General features: G+C 38.9%; 2 protein-coding genes across 2 annotated transcripts; both read left to right on the top strand.

Moving 5' to 3' along the window:
* Positions 1–2,009: 2,009 nt before the first annotated feature.
* On the top strand, positions 2,010–7,124 carry tex26 (testis expressed 26; the record flags this gene model as incomplete). The annotated part of the gene is made up of 7 exons (XM_080889008.1): positions 2,010–2,085; positions 5,669–5,753; positions 5,849–6,011; positions 6,095–6,266; positions 6,432–6,614; positions 6,705–6,866; positions 6,991–7,124. 7 exons carry the CDS (start codon positions 2,010–2,012, stop codon positions 7,122–7,124), a joined length of 975 nt encoding a protein of 324 aa, XP_080745134.1.
* A 514-nt stretch (positions 7,125–7,638) lies between these two features.
* On the top strand, positions 7,639–26,747 carry wdr95 (WD40 repeat domain 95; the record flags this gene model as incomplete). The annotated part of the gene is made up of 29 exons (XM_080889109.1): positions 7,639–7,654; positions 7,757–7,842; positions 8,218–8,470; positions 9,698–9,751; positions 9,841–9,924; positions 10,081–10,146; positions 10,538–10,768; positions 11,441–11,526; positions 11,622–11,714; positions 11,798–11,843; positions 11,919–11,965; positions 13,082–13,199; positions 13,328–13,397; positions 13,900–14,140; positions 14,234–14,339; positions 15,722–15,873; positions 16,082–16,184; positions 16,334–16,440; positions 16,558–16,637; positions 16,735–16,789; positions 16,875–16,920; positions 17,301–17,360; positions 23,447–23,609; positions 23,688–23,783; positions 23,883–23,941; positions 24,655–24,787; positions 24,889–24,928; positions 25,705–25,793; positions 26,530–26,747. The coding sequence occupies exons 2-29, from the start codon at positions 7,775–7,777 to the stop codon at positions 26,745–26,747; spliced, it is 2,964 nt and encodes a 987-aa protein (XP_080745235.1). The 5' UTR covers positions 7,639–7,654; positions 7,757–7,774.
* Positions 26,748–27,677: the final 930 nt, after the last annotated feature.

Genomic DNA, 27,677 nt, shown 5'->3' with positions numbered 1-27,677 from the left:
CACAGAAGAGGAAAAATGCAGACCTGTGGGGGGAAAAGAAGGAAATGGGAAAAAACCAAAAACGTTGCCGTTTAATTGCTCAAAATACCCCTACAGTCTGAAAGAAAATGAGAAAGTGTAGATTATGGCACATACGGTGGTCTCTTGGGGGCATTGGGGTCCTTGAATCACTTCTTCTTCTGGCCCTTGGGAGGCACGTAATTCTTCATTTCCCGCTCATAACGCAACTTGTCTTGCTTGGCCATGTCTTCAAACTTGCCTTTCTCTTTTGGAGACATTGTCTTTGGAGAAACACAGCCAATTTTAAACAATCTAAAAAATTAAATACTGAATTTAGAAAAAAAATATTTAATTACAACAACAGTTGCCTTAAGATGTTTTTTTTGTTGGTCTGGAATGTCCCTTCGACTCCAATTTTCTTTTCTGAAAGTACCAGCCCCACCAACCTGCAGCTGTGCATAATACAAATACAGCATATTACAAAAAGCAAGTATTATGCTGTATTGTTTGCGACACAGGAATGGCTCTTCCTTGTTGAGAAGCAAATCAAATCCTGTTTTTCTTTATATTTATTTTAACTCGGGAGTAACAGCCCTCCTGAGTTCTGTCACCCAACGTATGAGGTAACTGGAATGTGCCAATAAGGTCAGTGTTCATAATTCAACAATAAGAAAGAGACTGGGAAAAAAGTAGCATCCATGGGTGAGTTTACTGCTGATCAACAAGAATACATAGGCTTGTCTTGCATTTGCCAAAAAACATCCTCCAAAGAACATCCCAAAACTTTTGAGAAAATATTCTGTGGACTGATGGGACATAAGTACAACTTTTTGGAAGCCTTGCATTAAACTAGCATAGCATTTCATAAAAAGGACATCATACCAGCAGTCAGACATGGTGGTGCTAGTGTGATGATTTCAGGATGCTATACTGCTTCAGGTTCTTGTCGAAACTGATGGAACCATGAATTCTGCTTTCTATCAGAAAATCCTGAAGAATAATATCCGGCCATCAGTTTGTGACCCAAAGCTGTGAAGTACAGTTTGGTTATGCACAAGACTAAGTCTCTGAATGTCTCAAAAAATAATAAATAAAAGGATGGTTTTAGAGCGGCCCACTCAGAGACCGAGGTTAAATCCAATTGAAATGCTTTTGCGTGGCCTTAAACAGGTCATTCATGTTTTAAAATCCTTCACTGGGCCTAAATTAAAACAATCCCAAGACTCATTGCCAGTTATCACAAATGCTTGATTGTATATACTATAGTCATTGCTGCCAAAAGTGGTCAAACTAGTTATTAGGTTTAGGAAGCACTCACTTTTAAGTTAGGGAATGTAGTGTTATCATTTTTAGCAGCAGCAAAAGTAATAATAGCAAAGCTTTGAGGTGACTTCTAATAGTAAAAACTTCTGAAGTCCATTTTTTGTGTGGACAAGGATGGATGAACAAAGCCAAAATGTTAAATGTTTACCTCCTGCAACTATGAAATATCTTATTTTATGTCATGTACTATTTTTAGAAAAAACAAATCATGATATTATCTAAAGTTTAGTTTATACAGTTAAAAGATGTGTAATACAGTTGAAAGAAGTGCAGTACAGAAGAATTGCCCATTTCTCTTTTAATGTTTTTTATTTATAAAATGTTCAGGAACTATTAAATCTATTGCTGTAAGTTATTTCTCTTTGAATTGTTGATGAGTTGAATATTGATTACCGAAAAATATACCCAAATGTACTTAGTTACTACCCACTATCACCAGTAACAGACATATAAGGCGCCTGTAACAATGCTAAATTTTTAATTCAACATCTCCCCTGCTGTGCTTCTGTTTAAATGTTGTAGGTCTCCATAACCACAGTGCATACTACATCCTGCTTGGATCAGCTTTGACACTGTGTAGATAAAGCTTGTGTACGTATAATGCTCTAATTTTAATACTCACAGGAATTGTCAGCATATGCTTTTCATCAGGATACCAATGAAGTAACTTTTCATCTAAAAATTAAATGGATTTAAGTACACTGAAATCAGCTATAAGAGGAGATGCTAGAACAAACCACCAGTCACCAATGGCAACGCAAGGTAATGTTAAACCAAGGATAGGTAAACACAAAAAGAAACCCAGTATGGAACTTAAAATGTTTTCTTGCATTTATTTTGCATGTTATTGTAACATCAAAAGGTTTTGTTTAATTAACGTACATGTTATACCAGTTTTGTGTTTTTTAAACTTACTTATCTGCTTTTTTATGTTTTGTTTTTTCTTGTTTTAAAATGTTTAGTTTTTATTATTTTGGGGTGTTATTTTTAGTTGTTTGTGGTTGTAATATGAGTATTTGTCAGATTATAAGATTTGAGAAGTTAGGAATTGTTTTGCCCACTATCACCTATAGCAGACATATGCAATGTTCCCTCTAAACTGCATGCGTGCGCAATTGCGCACTGATGGCACGGTCCCTGCGCAGAAAAAATCTGCGTTGCGCACAAAAAAAAATCTAACCTGAATTGAAATTAAAATTAAAACTTTGACAATTCTGTTTTGAAGTGTTAGTCAATAAGTGACTGGCGGCTCCAGTATGGGATTAGAACGATGCCACCTTATCCCATAGTCCAGCCAATCACGCAATTCACATTCACGTAAATGCACAGCTAATCAATGTCGTTGATAGGCTATGACAGCGTCCTTATGTGCCGACACCGGTGTTTTAGCTAGAAAAGCGGCGCCGCGTGGCTGTTGTGGAGTGAAGCCACGTTAATGACAACGTGTACAACCATTGGAGATGTGAGCAGGACAGAAGGAACAATTGACGGAAAAAGTGTGGACTTTATACCAGTTTTTAAATTGTGTTGATAGGCCACGTAAAACCAGAGTTATGATAAAAATATATGCAATGTTTGGTTTTCTTCTGGATTACTATCGTTGTTTATATTTACTGCGGGAAGGAACGGTAAAAACATATAAGGAAAACGCTTGAAAGCACTCCAGGAAGTTTTAGGAGTGACGGCGGTTTTGAAATGCCAGAGATTTGCAACGTTTAGAGCAAATTTTGTGTAGTTAGTGTGTAGTGTAGTCAATAGTTTTGTTGTGTGCGTCAGAACAATGAGGCGACTGCTGAATGTTACAGGTGTTACAGCAGTGATACATCTCCTGTTGTCAGGCCTGCAGGTATCAGGCTTTTGATGTTCTCCTTTATCTCACAGTGGACAGAAATGATTTTTTGGAGTAGCACAAATAATTTGTGTGGCATCAAATTTGATGCAGAACAGCTGGTTGGTCTGTAAATATTTTGAAATGTTTATTTAAAAAACGCCTTGGCAGCATTTTTAGGTAAACAGCTGCAAAAAACTTTGTTGTTTGCAAAACTCAGTAACTTTTTAAAGAAGTAACTATATAATTAATTACCCAACATTGGTCTTTGTATACTTTATTTTGCAGACAGAGAGTTACAGGACTCTCTCCCAGACCACAGACTCATAGTCCGCTTTATTAAAAAAAAAAAAAAAAAGAAAGTTTTGTTTTCAAAATTGGAGTTCAAGTTATTTTTACTTCCAATAGTGTTAACATACTACACAGGTCATGAACAAGATGTTTTTACATTTTCATTGTAAGTGGGATAAAGCAGTTAAAAGGAGTCTAACATAAATGTAAATGCTGTAATTTGATTATTTTAATAAACCATGTAACTTGGATGGATTCGATGCTGGCGTGACCACAGTGCACACGTCTACTGTTGCTCACAGTGGTCCAAGGGATCGCTCAGGGAGTTTGTGCGTTCGCTCAGACACATGAAAAATTAGAGAGAACATTGCATATAAGGCACCTTATATGTCTGTTACTATATACACTGAACAAAAATATAAACGCAACACTTTTGTTTTTGCTCCCATTCCCCATGGGATGGACGTAGAGACCTAAAATTCATTCCAGATACACAATATAACCATCCCTCCCAAACAGTGGTCACAAATCAGTCCAAATGTGTGGTAGTGGGCACATCTGCTATATTGAAATAATCCATCCCACCTCACAGGTGTGCCACATCAGGATGCTGATCTGACATCATGAGTAGTGCACAGGTGTACCTCAGACTGCCCACAACAAAAGGCCACCCTGGAATGTGCAGTTTTGTCTCACAGCAAAATGCCACAGATGCCACAAGCAATGAGGGAGCGTGCAATTGGCATGCTGACAGCAGGAATGTCAACCAGATCTGTCGCCCGTGCATTGAATGTTCATTTCTCAACCATAAGCCGTCTCCACAGGCGTTTCCGAGAATATGGCAGCACATCCAACCGGCCTCACAACCGCAGACCTCGTGTAACCACACCAGCCCAGGACCTCCACATCCAGCAGGTTCACCTCCAAGATCGTCTGAGACCAGCCACCCAGACAGCTGCTGGAACAATTGGTTTGCACAACCAAACAATTTCTGCACAAACTGTCAGAAACCGTCTCAGGGATGCTCAACTGCATGCCCGTCGTCCTCATCGGGGTCTTGACCTGACTCCAGCTCGTCGCCGTAACAGACTTGTGTGGGCAAATGCTCACATTCGATGGCGTCTGGCACGTTGGAGAGGTGTGCGCTTCACGGATGAATCATGGTTCACATTGTTCAGGGCAGATGGCAGCTGAGAATGTCCCAGTTCTTGCATGGCCAGCATACTCACCGGACATGTCACCCATTGAGCATGTTCGGGATGTGCTTGACCGGCGTATACGACAGCGTGTACCAGTTCCCACGAATATCCAACAACCTCGCACAGCCATTGAAGTGGAGTGGACCAACATTCCACAGGCCACAATTGACAATCTGATAGACTCCATGCGACGATGTGTTGCACTGAGGCAAATGGTGGTCACACCAGATACTGACCGGTTCTGGGTCCCCAGACCCCCAATAGCGCAAAAAACTGCACATTCCACGGTGGCCTTTTGTTGTGGGCAGTCTGAGGTACACCTGTGCACTACTCATGATGTCAGATCAGCATCCTGATGTGGCACACCTGTGAGGTGGGATGGATTATCTCAATATAGCAGATGTGCCCACTACCACACATTTGGACTGATTTGTGACCACTGTTTGGGAGGGATGGTTATATTGTGTATCTGGAATGAATTTTAGGTCTCTACGTCCATCCCATGGGGAATGGGAGCAAAAACAAAAGTGTTGCGTTTATATTTTTGTTCAGTGTATATAAGGCACCTCTAACAAATCCTTATAATACAAGCACATGCACCACAGTCACAATATCCCATTTTATACTCTCTTATTAAAAAGATGCACCAATTACTACTCATGTTTTACGTGGCAATTTTGACCAAATTGACTAACAGTAAATTTTCCAGTATGCTTTTGTTTTATGTGATTTTTGTCCAAGTCCATGTTAATATTTCAAGCAAAATCTGGATAATATTAAAATTACAGAGAACAACAGAACTTAGAAGTACAGATTCATTTTTTAGTACAAGTCTACATTTTAATGGATCAAAAAGTAACATTTATTTTAAGCACAGTTACATTACAGAGGTATACAGTAGCCTTTGTTATACTGTCGTTACTATGTAGATCAAAAAGTTTAATTTGAACTCAGCTTTAGATGTGCCATGTCTACAGTGATTGAAATACTTAAAAAAGTAGTTACAGTATAGTAGTATTTTTTCCAGGGGGGAAACAGTGGTGGGATCCATATGAAACAACTCACAAAAGGCAATTCGTCTACCAGCCAAGTTCAGCTGCAGATATTTTCCTGTAAGTAAAATCATGGACTTATGAGGCTCTAAATAAGCATACACATTATGCATGGTTGTGTGTGTAATTATGTGTCTGTGCTGGTACTTATGTAGGAAGCCCCTGTCAACGTCATTGATAGACTCATATTCACAGTCTGGACCTTTTGGTTCAAGTATATACAGTAAGGACTTTAGCTGGAAGCCTGCCTGTAAACCTGAATGCATTCGTACAGGAACAGCCTCAGGGCAGAGGAGAAATAACCCGCATCCCAGCAAGGTTGGCACCAACCCTCAGTTTTTACATTTATAGTGAAATGGCATGCTTGACCTTTCACAGTGTATTGTAACCTTTAAATTAAGCTATTTTCCCCCAAGTCTTTCATGATGTGGAGGCTGCCAAGGGATGTTGCAAGAAACTCTGACCATATTGCATTCCCTTTGAAATGCCTCCCTTCTGAGGGTGAGATCCGTAAGGCCCTAACCGCACAGTACCTCTCCACTTACAAATGTGACTTCATGGGTACACCTCAAGGTACACAATTTTCAGTCAATCTCATGTACGAGAACTTGTCAGAATGGCTGACTACATCTGTGCACACACATCCAGATGTCATAACATTTCATGACATTTCTCTCTACAGTTCATTTTCCATTTGCCATTCATTTTCATTTTGTCATGGTATTTTCTTCTTGACAGAGTACAATGACACTGAAAAAGCAGCCAGATGGTTTGCACCTATGCACAACAGGCACCGCATATCACTCTCTACTGACACTGTGATGAGGGCCAATTATCGCCAGCCAAACCAAAAATCTGAACTCATGGTCAGTGTTTCTCGCTGTTGCAAAACAGATCCAAATGTGACCTGCCCCGGTATAGGTACTGTCTACTCAAAAACTATAGAAGATGCATGTAAACAGCAGCTCTGGTGATTTGCAGTGTATTAGATGATGATTGTCTATGTTATAGTTCCCACTGTTGTACCAAGAAACTTGCAGATTCAGAAGAATCGTGCTAATGTAACAACCTATGACCATTTTTTCGGAAAGCCAGTCAATACTGTCACATCTGTGATGAAGTCTCTGACACCCCAGGAGCTGGAGCAGTTACACAGAATTTTACCTAAAAGGGGTTAGCACCAGTTTATTTTATTTATTTATTTATTTATTTTGATGTTTTAGCTTTATAACAGATTGTTCAGTGATTGTGGTTTGACAGATGTGCTTATGTTGGTTTTTATCTTTTGGCTTTACAGAGCAGGAGGCTCTAAAAGTGGTTTTGAGTAAAGATGTCTGTCCAAACAATAAGGAGAAAGTCAATAAACTTCCAGCAGCTGTGCGTAACTCAGACTCGCCAGAGTGGAGATCAAGCTGGCCAGGACCTCACTGAATTTCATCATTTTATATTAGCTGTTTGTGTTTTTATGTAATCTCAGTTCAGTCTGTAAAATCAGCACAATAATATTATGAATTAAACATGAAAGAATTCATTTTTGCTGATTTAGTTTTTGTGTGCGTGATATTGTGACCTAACGTCTGTGCCCAATAATCAAATGTTCTCGTGCTTCTCTTAGTTTTATATAAAATATATTCCCCAATCGGACTTAACTCAATTCTTATACAGCTTGATAACAATAAAAGAAAAATGCTTAACCTTTGTTGACACATATTAGCAACTGTAGGTTTGCAATGTAAATTAAATGAAGTGAAAGTTAAAATGTGGCACAGTAGTTTAAAATACAGAACAATATCTCAATAGCTTATTTCTATCCATTTGCAATGTTTACATGGTCACAGCCCTGATTCTTTGCAAGCACTGGGTCTTGTTTTAAGCTGTGTAGTCTCAGTTGTCACTTTTGGTGTCTTAGTTACCACGGGGCCACCTGCTCTGTTCAGGTGTAATGCATAAGTGAGTATCAGGTGAGCTAGTGTAAGATCTGACTGATTAACGTCTGTTTGGAGGTCTCCTTGAAGAAATGTTTAACACTAAAATGTGCCTTTTACGTCACACCAACCTTTAAGATACAGGAATTAAAAAGAATGCCTTTGGGGAAAAAGGTTCGCTCTTCTTCAGCTTCGGGAAGATTAGAGACTCAACATGTACACAGGTAATCTGCTCTGTTATTGTTTACCCTGCCGCCACTGGAAATCACATTGCTTTTAAATGTCAGCTCTAACAGAGTTTAAATGTCTAGACAAGTGATAAAAGTTGAAGCCTTGCTTTATTCTCAGTCTTGGTTACAAAATGTTTGCTGTAGTCATGGGGCTTGTGTTGCCATCTGTGGTAGTACTTAGTAGTTATCCTGTAATGCAGGAAGCACTGTCACCTGGGAATCATAATCACATTCCTAGGATTAAACAGATCATATGCAACATCGCTAATGTTTCTTTTTCAAACATGTGAGAATTTTGATTCCTCTAATAAGTCCCTTCTTGTATAACTGAAGGTTAAACGTTACTTACCCATATATCAAATCCTCCAGCATCCTCTCAGAACTGAGTGGTTTAGAGGAGAGGACAAGAAACACATCTGGGCTGGGATATCGGGATGAGAAAGCAGATGATTCTTCAGTACCAAGACAACTGACTGACAGCGAGGATGGAAAAGAACAGCCTGACTGGTTGGTGAAAGAGCTGCTCAAACAGAGCAGACGGAGGCACTCTGTCACACTCGGAGATAATGAGAAAATCACGAGACAGCAATATTACCTCATCAATTCAACTTACAACCTCAAGGTAAAAATCTAAATATCAAGCTAAATGTGAAATGAAATGAGTGAATAAATGTTAACCAAACCATCTCTCCAAGAACAAAGTCCAGATGGGATAACATCATTATATATTTTCACCCCTTGCCCATGAGCTTTCTTTTCTAGAGTTGCTACATTTAGCCTGAAGATGTCACTAGAGTGCTGCAGTTCTGAACTTGACTTTACAGACCATGTTACAGATCTCGAAGAGCTTTTAAACTTGACTACAGCTGAAGCACATCCTACCAGTAGCAGCATGGATGTGAGCTAATGCCAAAAATGCCATTTTAAATCAAGTTGATGATCAATTTACTTGCTCCCTGACAGCACATCGGGCAGGACAATCTATCCCAGAGCCCAGGATGGCCATGTTTCAGGCCAAAGTAAAACAAACATTGTGGCTGAGCCAACTACTTAAAAGGTCCCCAGTAGATTCAAATTCAAGCTTTCAAGCTGACAAAAATGATAGAATTATGTGGGAGGCTGGTGCAAATGCAGCAGCTCAACTTTGTGGGTTTCAGTTGCAGATGTCAGTCAGACTCCTAGCTAATGTAATGAGCAGTGCGCCTTAACAGATTAGGCAGAAAAGGCTCAGGAGTTCAAAGTTATGCATCTCTTATAAAGGGATCTGCAAAGCAGTCGAGGTTATGTGAACACTTTTAGTCCTTCCATCACTCTGACTGATTAAACAATTATCTCCCCAGTTCAGGAGATACCGTGGGGAAACCTCAACCCTAGTTTCATCCTTGAGGAATTAGGCTGTTTATCCGTGTTATTTATTAATGATCGATCAAAGAGCTTCATGGATCAGGGACCAGTTGCTAGGAAACCATGGAAAATCTGAGGATAGGCCATTAACACAGAGAGCATGGCCTGCCATCCGGCCTTGTGGAAGCATCTTCGAGACATGACATTGCTGGTGGTGCCTGTGGTGACCATTACAGATAGTAATTATACTCTGAGGTTGAGCCCTAATCATATGTGCTGATAATGGTTCAGTGTAAAATAAATATATACATAAAAAAAAAAATCCTTTTAATTTGCATTTTTAGCACTCAGATTTTAAGAACTGCTTAAATGGAGTGAAAAAAAATGGAAGTAGCATATTTGCCAATTACACTTAATTACTTGTTTTATTTTTCACCATGCTGATTTATTCTAATAATCCAGGTTGCCTTGCATAATAACTCACAATTCCCTCCTTCTGATTAAGATTGATGAGAAAATATCACTTGAGACCCTTGAGAAACTGAAACTAGCATTTGAGGTATTGTGTGATCTCTTCTGTTTTTAAAAAAAATGTATTGTCTGGTTATTCATTTCTGAAATGTGATTTAAATTTTTTTTCTTGCAAAGGAATTTGAATCAGGTGGATTGAGATACATTGATGTGGCCAAATTTGGACCTATGATGAAGAAGTGTTTGGATTTACCTAATGCAGTAAGATAGCATCACACCTCTTTTTGCATCTCTGTCTCAGAATTTTTTTAAAATCTGCCTCGTCTGTATTTCCCTTTATCTACAATTAAGGAAATTGCCTGAAGAATTTACCGTAGAAAAGTGTCAGTTCATTCTTCCACTCTTTAAATTTCACAGACCTACATGGAGATTCAAGGGTTATTTAAGAAGATTGATTATTTAGGCAAAGGGACGATTTCATGGGTGAGATTATTTATGTTTTTTTGTGAAGCATACACCCCTTCAAAACACTTTCCCATGTATGTAAACACCAGGATTATGCAATTAAAAAAAAAACAAAAGCTAGACAGCAGTAAAATTACTTTGGCTAGTGGGGATTTGTGAACCAAGTATAACTAATAATTATCAGAGTGCTCCTAGCCCTAGGTTGACTGTAAACTAATATATTCACCTTGTGCAGTAATAGTAATGTATCTTCCCTGGACATTGGATTATGACCTTTAATTTAATTGCAAAATTTTAGGTTAGTAAAGAAAAGGCTAAAAATAATTCCTTAAAGAACTGATACAATTGTAATAATAATAATATACAGAAGAACACTGGCTTTTCTAACACACAACATAATGTGATACAGGGTGAGTTCTGCACATACATGCTGCAGCAGTATAAAGGGCAGGAGGAAACTGCAAGACGCAACAACCAGGTGGCCTTCATTCTGCCAGCCACCATGAATTCCTTTAATCACGGGATTCCTATCGTCAACATCCAGTCTACTCATGATGGCACCATCGTAACAGTGCGAGAAGACGGGTGTGCTTGCCACTGGAGTCCTGAACTTAAACCCCAGAAGACCAAACACCTGTTTGTATGTTTCAGCTTGTGCACATTTACCTGAATGCTTACTGTCAACACCATGATTACTTCCTGATGACTTTTTAAAGTCAACTTGTGGGGATAGGTTAATTGGATAATCCAAATTACCACTAGGTGTGAATGTGCGAGTGAATGTGAGTGCGAATGGTTGTCTGTCCCTGTGTGTTGGCCCTGCGACAGACTGGCGACCTGTCCAGGGTGTACCCTGCCTCTCGCCCTATGACAGCTGGGATAGGCTCCAGCGCCCCCCCGCGACCCTGAAAAGGATAAGCGGAAGCGAATGGATGGATGGACTTTTTAAAGTCTGTTGCATTCAGCCTTGAGTTAAATAGTTCCTGTTGAACATTCTTTCAAACCAGCTTGCCAGTGTATATATTTTTAAAAAGACCAGTAAATTCCTAAAAGAGGCAGGTATTGTGACACTGTGGAAATAATTACTGATACTGGAATATGCAGCACATCAGCGACGAGGGCATTTAAATAAAAAAAAATTTTTTGAAAAGCATTTAAACCTTTAAAATTGTTCTAACGGTGATTGTAGCATATTCATATTATTTAGCTAACATAACAAACAGCAAACTCAGAACAGCAGGTCAATTGTCATTTCAGAGTGACCTTGAATTTTGTAAATATGAGTTTTTAATGTATTTGTTAATTTTCACAGAATGAAGATCCAACAAATACAAAGTCAAAATGGGCAAGTGACTTTGCTCTGATGAGCGAGTACAACAAGCTGATGATCGCGACAGGGTAATGAGAAGTGGTGAAATAAAATTTAGTCTCATTAACTACAGGTCCTGGGCTCTGCTAAGTTTGTTTATGTAGATATCTTTACTATTGTGCAGGGACAGAGAGCTCCAGCTTTATAACCTTTTCTCTCTGGAGCCTTATTGTCAGATCAGTGAACTAGAAACAATACCCCTGACAGTGGACTACAGGTGAGCAGCAATTCTTCACGCTAGCATCGTCTTATGATTACCTAAATGAATTCTTTACACGGTGTTTGTTTTTCTGCTCATAGCTACAATGGCCAGGATAAATGCTGTGTTCTGTATGGAGACTCTGAAGTAGGTCTTGTTATTAAAAGCTGATTGAATTATCAAACAAAAATCTGGCAGAGATCTAACTGCTTTGTCTCTCAGGGATGTGTGACTATTATTTTAATATCCTCTGCTGGAGATACCTTCAGGTAATGTTGCTTTTTCAAATACTTACACTCACTTAAATTCAAGTTTTGTTTCTGTATATATTATGAATGCATTTGAAGATATTTTTGTGACATATTTTTGTGACTTTAAGCAAAACATTTTGGCTATTCAAATTTAAGTATTACCTCTGATTTTCTCCACTACTGGATGATCAAAAAAAGCCTGGGAGAGGCATTAACCATTCATAGACAATCATATGTCAGTACTTCAGTATTAGTTTTTCTCCCAAATTGTGATCTTGCTTGATCAAAAAGAATTTGCAAGTTAAAAAGAAATACCTCAGAAGACAAGATATATTTAAAATGTGTTTGGTGATTCTGCATAATACACAGCAATTAAAAGTTTGGGATGCTCTACTGAGTAATATCACCCACTTTACAATAACTCCCACACCACTTCAGTTGCATGGTAACTGCAATACTGAGGCTATTATAAGATGGCTATTATGATTTGCTTTCTTGAGATTTTCTTTTTCTCTCTTTTTTTTAATTTATTTTAAAGTTAAGGTCAGTTTTTCATCCTCCACTGATTGTGGAATATGGATCATCAGTGGAGGATCCTCTACATACACTGTAAATCCAATTTACTGCTTCCTCTAGCACCGTCTAATTTTCAACGTTTATATATTTATAAAAGCCAAGTGAAGAAATTTTATCATCAGTCACTTTTGGTGCCAGCTGGTTTTTAACTCAGTGATTTTTATTAATTTATTTTGTTTTATTTTAATTATCATGCAGTTTAAAGGTAAGTTACCTTGATTTGATTCACTTTTTAACACTTTTGAGAGTTTATTTTTAGACTGTTTCACGGAGGATTAAAACATGTGTATTTTACTAGTAGTGTTACTACTGCTGTCATTTAATTCAAATTATAAAGCAACAATCTGTAAACGAGAATATGATAATCTGTAAACAAGAATGTAATAGAGAATATTAGTCAAATTGGCAACTTCATGTTGCTGGTTATTTTTATGTGATTTAAAATTATACCTCAGATTCTATGTGTCCCCTAATTATACATAACTTACATGAAGTTGCATCTCTGAATGTCTGATGGTTTTCAGGCATGACTGAACATCTCCACATCTCTTTTTATAGGTTATGGAATAAACTGCCAAAGACTGAAACTATACCTAACATATCAATTAACCATGCAGTTCTTTCTCCAAACCTGGCTTTTATTAGATGGAAGGTTCATCATGACTGGGTGACACAGGTGACGTTTTACCTTTCTGTGGTTATGCTCCATACAAAGAAATATATTGAGGTTTGGTCATGGTGTGATATTTGACATATATTATGAAATGAAAGTCCTAAAACAGAAACATTTCTTTCCCAATTTAGAATAAATATTTTCATAGTCTTCAGGTTGTTGTCTCCTCATCAAATGAAGAATCTTCTTCTCTTGTTATAGGTAATTTCTGTTCAGCTCTATTTCCGTCTTTCCTATATAATATGTTCAGTACAATACCAGAAAATCATACATTTATTGTTGTTACTTGGATGTACATATTTACTTGTCTGTTTTGGATGCATACACAGTGTCTGTAATGAGAGAACCAAATTGAAAATCACGCATCCTTAGGATGGTCGTTAAAAAATAGATTTAAAAAATCAACTCCTTTGTATTCTGCAGTGTTCAGTAATTAAACTCAGTTTTGAACATTAGGTAGCCTGGATGGATAGCTGTGAGAAATGACTCATGATGACTCATCTATCACAAATTCACCAATCTATTCCCACCTGTCTGTGTGCGTGATCACCCCGCATGTGGGCATGTCCACTTGCAGACTTGGTCATTTATTCTGATAATGACTTACCGTTGGTGCAAAAGGAATGTTTTGATTGATGCTTGTACACAAAGCCTAAATAAAATGTGTATTGTCTATGTTTTATTTTGTTTTTTCCTTCTTGAGGCTGCCTGCTGCCTTTAACAGATGCTGAGCAACAGCTGAGTGAAATTAAAGAGACCTGTTATGAAGGTAAATCCAAGAAGATCCAGCTGAGTTGGACACCACAGGTCCGGGCATCGTGTGATCAGACTGTCTTTAGCATCTACAAAGGTGTCAGGACCTTTGACCTCTGTCAGAAGCACAGATTGCTGATTACTGGAGGCATGGATAAACTTATACGCCTGTGGAATCCACATTATTCTGGGTAAGGGACCTAGAGTCACTAGGATTTTGTTCTTTGAAGTATCATGTTTTTAAAAAACAATCATTTTTTCACCTGATTCAATTTCAATTTTAGAAAACCAACTGGTATTTTGAAAGGCCACTCTGCTCCTATCATCTCCATCCGCATCTCCTCAGAAGACAATCAAATCTTCTCTGTCTCAACAGACTGCACTGTGAAAGTGACTGATGACTCATTTTTATGTTTTACGTGTGATTTTATGTTTTCCAAATTATACAAATGATTTGTGATTCTTATTGTTGTACAGTCATCAAGCCCATGTGCATTTCTCCAACAGTATTAGAAAACTTGATATAAGGTTAACTTTGCCAGTTTAGTGCCACCATGTTCCAGTGGGGATACTTATACTTTTCTTTTTAGTCCACTACATTTTAAATTTGACAGTGAGTTTCAATTGTATCACATTACTTGATAGATGATTACAGATGAACCATAATAATAAGGATTCAGTGGTACAATATAATACTGATAGAAGCCTGTATATACGGTCACGTCAAAAAGAAAGTTTCTATGCTGTTCTGTGAAACAGTAAGTGCCCCGTTAGTGTTGGCCTGGGCTGCTAATGAAGCACACTTGATTGACCGATCATCATTGAGTTTGCTGATTTGGAGCAATCATTGTGTGTTAATACAATGATCAATGTTCCCAGGAGTAGACAAATTCACCCCAACTTCAGACCATGCAATTCTCAGAGAAAGTAGAAAAACTCCTAAATCTATATCTCAGAAACTACAGGTCAGAGTTAGGATATGAAATGTTCACGACGGTACAATTATTTTAAAAAAACCAAAACAACAAAAAAAAAAAAGACCGTTCTTGTTGCTAGGAGAAAGCCTCTTCTTTCTACAAAGAACAGCAACATGGTTTAGGATTGCAAAGCTGCATTTTAACAAATCACAAGACATCTGAAATAATGTTCCTTGCACACACCAAACCAAAGTGGAGCTCTCTAGCCACAGTGAATGATGCTATGTTTGGCAAATATCAAACACAGCATATTAGAACAAACACCTCATGTGAACAGTCGAGCATGGTGGTGGAGGGGTGATGATTTAGGCTTGTATTGCACCAGACCTGGGCTCCTTACAGTCATAGAGTAAGCTATACATTTTGCTGTATACCAAAGTATTCTAGAGACAAATTTGAGGCCATCTGTCTCACAGCTGAAGCTTAAAGTGGATTATGCAGCAGGACGGTTATCCCAGACACATCAACAAATCTACAAAGAAAGTAATCAGGGTATCACAATGGCGAGTGGGCCAAAATTCCTGCACACCAATTTCTCACACACCAATATGAGAAGCTGATCAAGTAATACAGAAAATGATTACTTCAGGTTTTTGCTACTAAAAGTGAATCTGCGAACTATTGAACTCATAGTATTTAAATGTAAGATGTAAAAAATATTTTACTTTATTTTTCACATAAATGTATAACTCTAGTATACTTTATTCTCTCATAAGACATAATTTATACTGTGATTAAAAGGATAAACAGTAAACAGTGTGAGGTCTTTCACTGCTGTTCATCTGTTTACTTCAGATTTGGCATCTTCAGGATCAGTGTTGCCTGTTTACAGCAGACCCCAAAGCAAGCCGGATTCATGGTGATATTTCTGCATGCGCATATTCCCCTGCAATGAAGTCTCTGTATATTGCAGCGGACTGTATGACTATGCTCCCTCTGAAGTTAAGGTAGGATGTCATGCCTTTGAGCTCAGTTAGCGAGGGGATCCAATATGCTCTGAAGTTCAATACAGCTGTTGATTTTAAACTAAAATCCTACTTTCATTCTGAACATGAGATTTATAGGAGATTTATTTTTGCAGAGATGACTGTGTCTCCTTAATACTAATCTCGTTCTAGTCATTTCATTCATCTTCTTATCTTTTTCTTCTGTCAGGCAGCGGCTTCACCGCCACTTCACTGTTTCTCATAATGAGCCTGTTTTGTGCTGCGGTTACAGTAAGGAGTTTCGTCAGGTAGTCAGCTGCACTGAAGGATCTGTGAGTAAATTACTGCTTTGCAACATGTTAACCACCTTAGGAATTCTATTAATAATGATTCCAGTGTCTGTTAAAACACATACACCACCATCATATTAGATATTCTGAAAATCAAGTGTTTAATAAACCTGAGCTGTTACTGGTTTTAGGTTGTGAGAGTCTGGGATTTTGACACTGGGTGTCAACTTTTTGAGTTTGGTGGCTCTCACGAACTGTCTTCTATCACTTGTTTGACATTTGATCCCAAAGGGAGAAGGTATGATACAATATTTAGTGTCACCTTTTATATAATATAATAAGCCACTACCTTATCATACTTATATTACATTGCCATAAGATGCCATTCTCACATCGTATGTTCTCGAGTCTGCAGACTCGTCACTGGTGGAAGAGATGGATCTTTAAAGATCTGGAACTTCAACAATGGTCTATGCCTGAAGACATTAAAGAAAGGCATGGGTTTCTTTTTTCTTTTTCTCTCTCAGCAAGTTTGAAACATTAAATTATCTGATCATTGAAAAGTTACTTTGAATTTTTTTTCTCCCTGTAGATGGTGAATGTCGTGAGGTGTGTGACTGCATCTTTCTCCAAGTCCACAGGAATTTGTGAGTAATGATGTGATATTTGGAAGTGTTTTTGGCTTAGAATAAATTTGAATCCATGCTGAGCTTGTGCAATTTATGTTTGAAGCTATGTGATGTCAGTGGGAAGGGACCGGAAGATTGACATTTACCCAGTGAGTACAAAAGAAATGAACGAATTCAAGGTATTATCTGTCAGTTGTATTTCAGAAATCCCCATCCAATTATTTCTTCTTTCCTCCATCCTTCCATCATGTTGCATCCTATTTGGATTTGTTTACACTGTTATTACCAGCTAACCTCCATTCTGAAATAGAAAATAAAGACGGTTCATATCACATATGCCCTTCTTAAAATTGTTTTATAAAACCAGACAAATGAAGGAGAAAAAATGATGCACATTTTTAATCCCATGTCTAATGACATGTTTTATCCTTAAAGGATGTTTTAAAGATGAAGGAAAAAAAGGTATTGCTAATATAAAAAATTCAAAATGCCTCCCTGTTTTTCTGATTAAGCGTCTGTACTTTGTCAGGACATACCTGAGGATCTTCATCATGTCCAGAGGCCACAGGCTTCATGGCAGGATGATCTGGTAATTACGAACACTACTACAAATATTCTTTTGACAACAACAAGTCTAACAACAGAAGCTCAAGTTAAAAACATTTTTAAAAAAGTGTTTAGTGCCCTCTGAGTGAGCTTGTGTTCCTTTGTGACATGTATTTTAGGTGAAGCTGATGTCAGCCAAAGCACAGGCTTTTGTACTAAATTGAAAAAAGGGCAAAGTGAGTCTAGTGGAACACATTAAAAAACTAGAGTTGTAGTCTATCTAGCTGAATCACAGATTATTATTATTGTGTCAGATTATCATTGTGAAGTCAGTGTGTTGTTTTAAATATACACTGGAGATTATACATCAATGCACATGATCATAGCATGGAACATAATCTTATAATAACTGTTATAACCTGGTTGTATACAAAACATTGAATCACATTGACCATTAAAATGCTTTTCATACAACAATTGTAATGCATTCTCATAATGTGCCAGTGTAAATTCTTGGACTACCACAGCATTTTGCTGGTCATACGTTTGTGTGAAATTTTAAATGCGGAAAATTGACACAGTGTGGCATTGCTATATTTAAGGAAAAGAAAATAGCTACACCTACCTCTTGTATTTCTAGACAAGCTGAAGCCTGCATCTGATTTTTCAGTACCTACTTAGGTTTGTCTGTGTAATCAGAATGCTACACAACCCACCGTGGTGCATTTTATCCTTCCTGTCACAGAACAAATCATCTTTGTACATTATTTAGTAGGGGCTGCCGGGCCAGTCCTGACCATGCTTTGCCTCAGTCACTGTTGCACCTACAAACACTGAAAATAAAGCTTCCCTACTGCCCCTGTGTTCATATTATACAGACATATAAAGAATACTATAGTCTTATGAAAGTCCAAAGAATAATTTTTGCTGACTGGCTGAAAAGCTCAGAGGGAAAGATGGGTAACAAAGCTTCCCTGATCTCTGCCCTGCTGCGTAGCATTGCCTGCAGACAGATTTTAAACTCAAGCAGTGAAATATCCCTTCCCGCCTCACTCTCCTCTCCTCAGTTTTCCACCTTTACTCCTCTCATAAAATTGTCCTCATAAATGTCTGACAATACTTAATTATGCTGGCATTTTACTAATTTTATTCCATACACATCAGCGTCCTCACATCACTTCTTTGGGTCTTAGTTCCAGTGCAGCTGAACTCTAACCTGTCACCTATACTTGTATTTCATGGCACGCTCTGTTCCACACAATCTGAGATTCTGCTGAAATGATGTTTCTCTCACTGATTTAGTCCAGAATGCAGACCTTGAACACCAATATTACAGTGTCTTATAAGGTTTCTTATTATTTTGTGTATACATAAAATTATATCAAGAGTTTTATTAAAGAAAAAACACTTGTTATTGCAATACCACTAAAATGCAATCTTTTCTTAATGAAAAATCAGAAAAGATGTGTTCTTTTACCACCTTCTAGTGTATTAATAAACAAGGACTCTATGTTCTTATATAATGGCATTTGGAGACATATATGTAGTTATAAAATTCCGAAGTATGTTTTGTTCTATTATAAGACACAAAAAGAAAGCTCAACATAATCTCTTTTGATTGACCATCATATTTGGATATGATGAGACAACAAATTATGCTGCTTTGGACACTAAACATTTAATCGCCTCCGCAGACCAAGCGAATCCTGACTTCATTACCAGGTAAAACTGCCAAGTGCTCAGATTTCTTTCCATTTTTTTTGAAAGTGACTAGTGCTCTCAAAGCTGCGTAATCAACCCCCTCAAATATCAGCTCATAAATTACAGTTTTTGTTTCATCTGATCTCACCTGACTAATTTGGTGGAGTTATCTCTGACAGCGGGACACAGTTCTGCATACATGAGCTGCAGGAGAAAAACTGATTCTCATTAATGCCGTATGATTCATTGGATGAAGCAAGTCCCATGCCCTTCCATCTCTTTCATTATGCCTCATGGTTCCTTTCACCCTCAAAGACGCCCATTAACAGAGCAGAAAGGCTACATTACAGTGGCCAAGAAGAAAAGTGACCCCTTTGATTATCTACAGCGGGCTCTCTTGAAATTGTTTTTCATTAATGGCCTGGAGAAGGAAGATCAATGGGTTGTTTTATATGTACTGCTCTCCTCCCCATTACCCACTGAGCCTCCAGTTCAGTGTGAATTTTTCAGTTCCTCCAGATGGTCAGTGTTGTGTTGCATCTCATTAAACTTTAAAAACATGACCTAGTTCCGCTAAATATTTCACTTTGGCACGGAATATAATCCAAGTTCAAAATGCCATCTGCTTTTCCCGGTTAGTGGTGTATACAGTTACACATTGGCAGCATCACTCCAAGCAAAATCCTCCTGTTGAGTGCAGTGAGAAATAGGCACATGAAGAACGAGATGAATCACTTTGTATCAGTGTGTGAAGTACAGCAGCAGGACTAATGTTTGGCTTGTCTGCTTGCTCAGGGGTTTGACATCAAATGAGTTGCTAATCCATGTGTGACATATTTGGCTTGAATATTTTAGGCAAAATCAAGACTTCAGTGAAAGCTCTTTGACATTCATATTAGGCCTGAAATAACTCAAAATATTCTCCATCCTGATTCCTCCCAGCTCTTTAATCCTTTGATTTTTCATTTCCTGTAAATTATTGCTTAACAGAAGTTGACCTTTCTGGCATTTACGTATTCCATGAGGTGCACAAACTTCTTGATCATTTCTAAGCTGATAAGATTCAGGAATTGTTTTGGCAATATTTACAAAGTATTCACAATAACGCAGAGTTAAATGAGAAGACTGATATATTGTTCAAATTGAGCTAGTTGTGTAATTTGTTTCCTTTTTTCTTTCTTTTTTTAATATATGAAAGAACTGAGAAATGACATAAGTTAATCAAGCTAGCTCTTAGAGGTCCCGTATATGATTTGTATCAGTGTATATAGTACATGTGTAGGATTCATTGTTTAGTAAATGTGTTTAGTAATAAAAAATCAAGTGAAAAAAGGTTGGTTTCCAAAAGAAATAGTACTTATTCAGAAACATGTGCATGTATTCAAATTGTTATGTATTTAAGTAGTTATAAGCCGTTACTGTAATGTAGATAATGAAATACAATGAAATAACATATGTGTATGTGTATATAATCCCCATTAATAGTTCCATATCTATCTATCTATCTATCTATCTATCTATCTATCTATCTATCTATCTATCTATCTATCTATCTATCTGTCCAGAGCGTTCTCACTCCCGAGGCGTAACATGTCGACGTTTTGTCACGTCCCGCGGCGTTCCTGAGGAACGCGAAAGGAGACCTTCGGCGTTCTTATGGTACGCGGCGGGTTATGGCTGGAATCCAGTGCAATGACGCTCCCGCGGTAGTAGACGTTCCAGCCCTGTATTCCAGCCCTAAACCTAACCTTATCCCTAGCCCTGACCATAACCTTATTCCTGACCTTAACCAGGACTTTAATGATGTTAAATAGCGTGTTTCTAAGCGATTTGAAGAAAAAGAGCGAACATGTGTAGGTTCAGTCCAGACGGTTCTCATATTTCCTCTTTTTCCGAGGTCGTCATTTAGGAACGTGGTGGGTAGCCGAAAACGTAATATGGTGACGATTTGTCACCTAGCGTAAAATGTTACGCTTTGGGAGTGAGAACGGGTTGATCTGTCTGTCTGTCTGTCTGTCTGTCTGTGTGTGTGTGTGTGTGTGTGTGTGTGTGTGTGTGTGTGTGTGTGTGTGTGTGTGTGTGTGTGTGTGTGTGTGTGTGTATGTTATCAATCCCAAAAAAATAGAACATTGTTTTACTGATCGAAAATAGTGTTGCAATCACTTTGACCTTCCGTTCAGTCTATTGCCCTTAAATGAAGTGTCAGAGGTGAAATGTGACATGATATTTTAAATTTTTATATAGTACTTGTTATATATGTTAACAATACCCCCCACGCACCCACCCCCATAAATATTAGATTAGATTAGATTAGATAGAACTTTATTAATCCCTCGGGTGGGTTCCTCTGGGAAATTCGATTTCCAAAAAAGCACAGCACCGACAGAAGTTACAGAGTTACAGAATATTATATATATATATATATATATACACACACACACACACATATATATAAATACAGAGACAATATAAATAAAATATACGAAGGGGATAAATAGAATAAATAGGAATAAAAATAAAAATACAAGTGAATTGCACATTTCAAGTATTGAGTCTATTGCACTGTTGACTATTTACAAAAGTATTGCACAAAAGGTATTGCACAGTGAGGTGAAGAGGCACTACAGCTTAGTTGTTGCCCCCTCCTTTGTCCTCCTGTTTCCCCTCCCTCTCCCCTCCAGAGAGGAGTTAAACAGTCTGATGGCGTGTGGGACAAAGGAGTTTTCAAGTCTGTTAGTTCTTGTCTTTGGGAGAAGCAACCTGTCACTGAACAGACTCTTCTGGTTGTTAATGGCCGTGTGCAGAGGATGCCTGGCATTGTCCATAATGTCCATCAGTTTCTTTAATGTCCTTTTCTCTGCCACTGTCACCAGAGTGTCCAGCTTCATGCCGACCACAGAGCTAGCCCTCCTGATCAATTTCTCCAGCCTGGATGAGTCCTTCTTTGCTGTGCTGCTCCCCCAGCACACCACAGCATAGAAAAGTACTCCAGCAACCACCGACTGGTAAAACATCCTCAGGAGCTTCCTGCAGATGTTAAAAGACCTCAGCCTCCTGAGGAAGTACAGTCGGCTTTGGGCTTTTTTATACAGGTGCTCTGTGTTGCATGACCAGTCCAGTTTATTGTCCACCCACAGCCCAAGGTACTTGTACTTGTTGACCACCTCCACCTCCTCCCCCTCTATCTGAACCGGCAGTGGACCTGCTCTAGACCTCCCGAAGTCCACAACCAGTTCCCTAGTCTTTGAGGTGTTGAGTTGCAGGTGGTTTGTGTGACTCCATGCGACAAAGTTCCTCACCAGACTTCTGTACTCCTCTTCCTGATCATCCCAGATACACCCCATGATGGCTGTGTCGTCTGCAAACTTCTGAATGTGGCATAATTCAGAGTTGTAGCAGAAGTCAGAGGTGTACAGGGTGAAGAGAAGAGGGGACAGCACAGTTCCCTGTGGTGCTCCTGTGCTGCTGACCACTGTGTCAGACGTGATGTCCTTCAGCCTGACGTACTGTGGTCTGTCGGTGAGGTAGTCGGAGATCCAAGCCACCAGGCAGGGGTCCACCTCCATCCTGTTCAGTTTTTCTTGAAGCATACAGGGCCGGATGGTATTAAAGGCACTGGAAAAGTCAAGAAACAGGATCCTGACCGTGCCTTTTCCCCCATCCAGGTGTGAGTGGGCTCTGTGTAGGAGGTACAGGATGGCATCCTCCACTCCGACACCCGCCTTGTATGCAAACTGTAGTGGGTCCTGGGCATGTTGTACCTGTGGTCGGAGGAGGTTGAGGAAGAGCCGCTCTAGAGTCTTCATAAGATGTGACGTCAGTGCCACCGGTCGGAAGTCATTCAGCTCATTGGGCCGGTTCTTTTTGGGGACCGGGACGATGCAGGATGTCTTCCATAGGGCGGGCACTCTCCCCAGTCGCAGACTGAGGTTGAAGACTCGTTGTAGCGGCTCCCCAAGTTCAGCAGCACACGCCTTTAGCATCCTAGGACACACCTTGTCTGGGCCTGCTGCCTTTCTGGGGCGAAGCTTCCTCAGTTGTCTCCTGACCTGATCCACTGTGACACTGGGAGATGTTTGGGAAGAGGGGAGGGGGGGAGATGTCTTGCTGCTGAGAGAGGGATTGGAGGAGGGGGGTGTCATGGTGTCAGGAAGGGGGGAAGCGAGGGAGGTAGGAGAGTGGGGATTGGACTCTGTAGTGAAGGTGAGGGTGGGGGGGTTGTGGGCTGGTCAAACCTGTTGAAGAAGTTGTATATATATATATATATATATATATATATATATATATAACCATAAGCTATGCATTTTACCTTGTGTAAAGATGGATAATTACTCTGAATCACTCAGACTGAACTGCAGTTTTGGGTTTAGGATTAACAAATTAATCTTTTTGCAATTGTACCAAGACTAACAGTTTGCCTCTCTACAGAAAAATGGCCATAAGGATGACATCCTTTGTATGGCACAGTGTCCCCCATCTTTTGTGGCCACTGGCAGCTCTGATGGAGAGATTATAGTGTGGAACGTGGATTCTGGACGTATACAGTGTCGGTTTGTTAGTCCCATTGTAGCTGAACAGCAAGATGTTAAAGGTGATTTTGGAGCTTCAAAGTGAAATTTAATGTGATCAAATCACTGCATTTGCCTCACATTTTCCCTCTCTCAATTAGGTCTGGATACGAGTGTTCCAAGCATAGTTTTCCTGAAGGATTCCTATTTAAAAGAGCTTTCCTCAACTACAGCTCTCCTGTCATCTGGGGCCGAAGGTCAGTGCTATAAACAGGTCTAATAAGCAAGACTGCACTTGTGCAACCTTACAGTGTCCTCCATTATAATGTTAATTATATATTTTTCTCTTCTTAAAGGCTGTGTAAATCTCTGGAATGTGCTCGGCAGAGGAAAGTTTGTTAGCAGCTTCAAAGCTGTAAGATCTTTTACTCTGCAATGTTTTCCTGTTTCCCTTTTGGCAATCAAGGAATACTTATTTTCTTTCTCTTATCGTTAAAACAGCTGAATAAAAATCAAGATAATATATAGTCTGCATGTTCTTTGCTTAGCTCTAGATTTTAAGAAACTCCCAGGTACATTCCTTGCAGCTAAGTAATGCAAAGCAGGGCCTCTTGCTTTGGGAGGTGGGTGAACATGAGGACATCCAAGCAGTTCTCCAACCTCCTCAAAGCTGAAATAAAATGCAATGTGTGCCTAAGCAATTCTGCTAAAGTCAGCCCAAATAACACAAGAAGCAGCACAAAAATATTAACACAAATGACCTGAAAAAATCTTCCGAATCAAAAGAGTTGTTGGCTTCACCTGTGTTTATTAACCAACCATCAATGGGTCGCATACTTGCAATTTTTTGTTAACAGTCAACACAGCTTTTATTCTATTATGTATATGTTATATTATTTGAAGAGGAACGTTATTCAGTGAAATGTAGGCTATTAAGTCCCTCGGTGGGGAAGGTAACATTTGGTCACGACGGGGGAGATAACTGTTATTGTTTGATTTTGTTCCTTTTCTTCTGTTCATTTGAGCTGAAGAGATCCATTATCAAATAATGAATTTGAATAATCAGGGATCGGTTTGTACAGAAGTATTAAGTAAATTCCAATTTTTATTTTCATCTGCACTTTTCAGTCCAAATTTCAACAAAAGATAACAAAACTGGCCAAAGCAGAGAAGGATGTTCTGCTGTACATGGCTGACAGAATTGGTTACATCTATGTCTACAGCATGGAAAAGCTAGACCCTGAGAAGAAATCACTAAGAGGTTAGTATATTATTTTTTCTTTGATTTCTTCTTTTGTTTGGCAAATGGTGAAATTTAGATATTGTCTTTATCAGGACACTTTTTTTCCTTTATTCCTTTAGCTGAAACCTTTTGGCGTGCCCACACCAACACAGTTACTGGGTATGTAAAATACAGAAATAGAGCATAGCATTAATTCAGGTGGGTCACAAAATCAAGCTCAGTCTCAAGCCAGGCAGCTGACATCAGTGCCAGCCCACACGAACCACTCTTCTAGGATCCAATTCACACATTTCATATAGGACATGGTATTTAAGATGTTTTAGTCTGCTTTACTGTGTATCTGCAAACTGCTTTGCAACCCACCTCCAGGCCAGCTCCTCTTTTCATGCTGTGTCTGACTTAATCAGTGTCATATGTGTTATCACTGGTGCCTGCTCTTTTTGCTCAGAGGTCTTGCTGCTGCTCTCCCCAGCTCTGGCTTTATATGTATCCATTTGAAAGTGTAGGAAGGCACAGAAAAGAGCCATGCCATGAAATATAAATTACTACAGTTGGAAATGCCATCCCTTTTTTGACTATAGTGGACCTGACTGAATTAGACTCTTTGTGTGTTTAACTTTTAGTTAGTTGCATGCTTAAAATTCCTCATGGGTACATCCTTAGTGAATCCACTCATTCTCAGTCTGAGGTGTCAGCAGCAGCTGCAGCAGCAGCAGCAACAGAAACAGCTTACCGGTAACTTCCTGCTGCTGCAGTACATAAACAAAGTATAGAAGAGACTGCATGTGGGAAGGGCTTAAACGTACAATCAGTATAGGTGAGAAGCTGCCCACGATGCATCTGCCATCTTACGTACCAACAGGGTAGATGATTTAGTGTGTTCCTCCAGAAATGCCTTCTCCCATTTCATCTCATGTCTCTTTATTCTGCTCCAGCCTGCACATTGTTGACAATGATCAAGTGGTGCTTACCTCATCCACTGACTACACGGTGCGTCTTTGGAGTACACAAGGAGAATTCATAGGTAGGTGACATTTTGCACATGTCAATCCTCCTGTTCTAGACTTTATTAAACAAAACAGCATTAATGTTAATGAATTCAGTGTGAGAGACATGGCTCTACTGACCAACTGGAGGGGCCGGGGGTCAATTCTTTCTGTATTATGTATATGTTCTCTCAGCTTCAAATACCCATTAGGTATAATTTAAACTAGTAATTAAACAAGCAGTACCTGCTGTTTGGTTTCGTGCTGGTTTGTGTGGCAGCAACTGGAGCAGAAGAGCTGTAACAGTTTGGCTAGAATTGTAATTGCTTCTTTCCAAACCAGAAGAGGATGTTTAAACAAACCAGCTGGAAAACAGTAAAGTGGGAGCCTTCTGAAGCTGGAGTCCTTGGGAAAATGTGTTTGATATCAAGTTTTCATCACAGAGACATATAAATATCCTTTTAAAACTCAATTTGAGCCACCACTTTGAGCCAGATGCATTTCAATAAAGTTTCATCCACTGACTGAATTGCACAGAAAACTGAAAGCAAAATTCAAAAAATAATTTCCCTTTTTTTTGTTATTTACAAGACAGCCAACCTCTTAGAAGGTCTGCTGCCCAGTTGGATAGCGCTGCAGAAAAATGACTTTAAATGGATTCAGACATTGTGACATTTTAAGAAGCCGTAGTTTTGGCCATGTCACTTGTGTTCAGCACCACGCTGTGCAAACTGGTAAAATATCAAAACTGATCATTTAGTTCCCTCCCCACAGGCACCTTTGGGCAGGCTGAGAGCTGGAGCATTCACATTTCTTCATCTTGGATTCATCCTGGTGTCCCCTTTGAGGTTCTGACTGATCCACTGAGTATGCCAGATCATGAAATTTTGAATGTAAAAACAGGTCTATCTCATGCAATCAATCCCGACATGACTGAGGAGGATAGAGGGGAACTAAAGGTGAACTGCATTATTTCACAAAAACTTACCTGAGCTGTGCAAGATACAGTATCCGCCTTTTTCACTTCCCCTGCAAAAAGAAGAAGAAAAAAGATGCAAATTTTGCTGAAAGGAATAGAAGGCTGGGTGTTACAGAGTTATAACTATTCTTATGGCAAAGACTACTGTACATATGCAATGCAAGTCTTAACTCAGTCTAAGCTGAAAAAAGTGGGAGATTTAAATTTAGAGCAAGTGTGTCTTCTTTTGCATTTCAGACTTTGCGATGAAATTGTCAGGCATACTAACAAGCTATCGAACCACTCCGCTCTGAAATGCTTTGATGCTGTGGCGCCACCACACACCAGTGAACCACCTCACTTCTCCCTCGCTTCTATTGATCCTATCATAAGCAGCACTGATGAACTGAGTCAACTGAAAAAAAAAATGAAACTGTATTGGCCAGTATTGGGAAACTGGGTCATTGCAGCATCCAATACTTTTAAAGACAGAACATGGAAAATACAGTAGAATGAAATAATATCAAACAATTAGGCCTCATGTAATCATATACAGTTGACTCTCTCATCAGGAAAATCAAACCAAGTTCATTAAACCAACAAAGACAGCACGAGTTCACCCAAAAGGAGATTTATAAAATTTATGGAAGATGTGAAGCTGTTCATATTCAGGAGGACGCTAGGTCACCTGCTGTTACAAAAATTAGTTCTGCTCTCATTTCTATTTTGAAACACTTTTGATCTCATCGCTGACATAAAGCAAAGTAAGCAAGAAAAGTAGGAAGGAACACTGCTGAATTTTGACACTCATGACTTTAAACTGTTAAGATGACATTTTCTTCCGTGTCACTGAGTAAACTAATTTAGCTATTGATTTTTTCAAAAAATACCTTTGTGTTGAACAAACAGAAAAAGAAACATGCTAAATTTTATTTTTATAGCCTAGTCGAATATTAAGACAGCA

This window comes from Rhamphochromis sp. 'chilingali' (assembly GCF_963969265.1).
Source record: "Rhamphochromis sp. 'chilingali' genome assembly, chromosome: 8".
In the NCBI taxonomy this organism is placed as follows: Eukaryota; Metazoa; Chordata; class Actinopteri; order Cichliformes; family Cichlidae; genus Rhamphochromis; species Rhamphochromis sp. 'chilingali'.
Note: the sequence above shows the minus strand (reverse complement) of the source record. Positions and strands in the feature narration are given on the sequence as shown.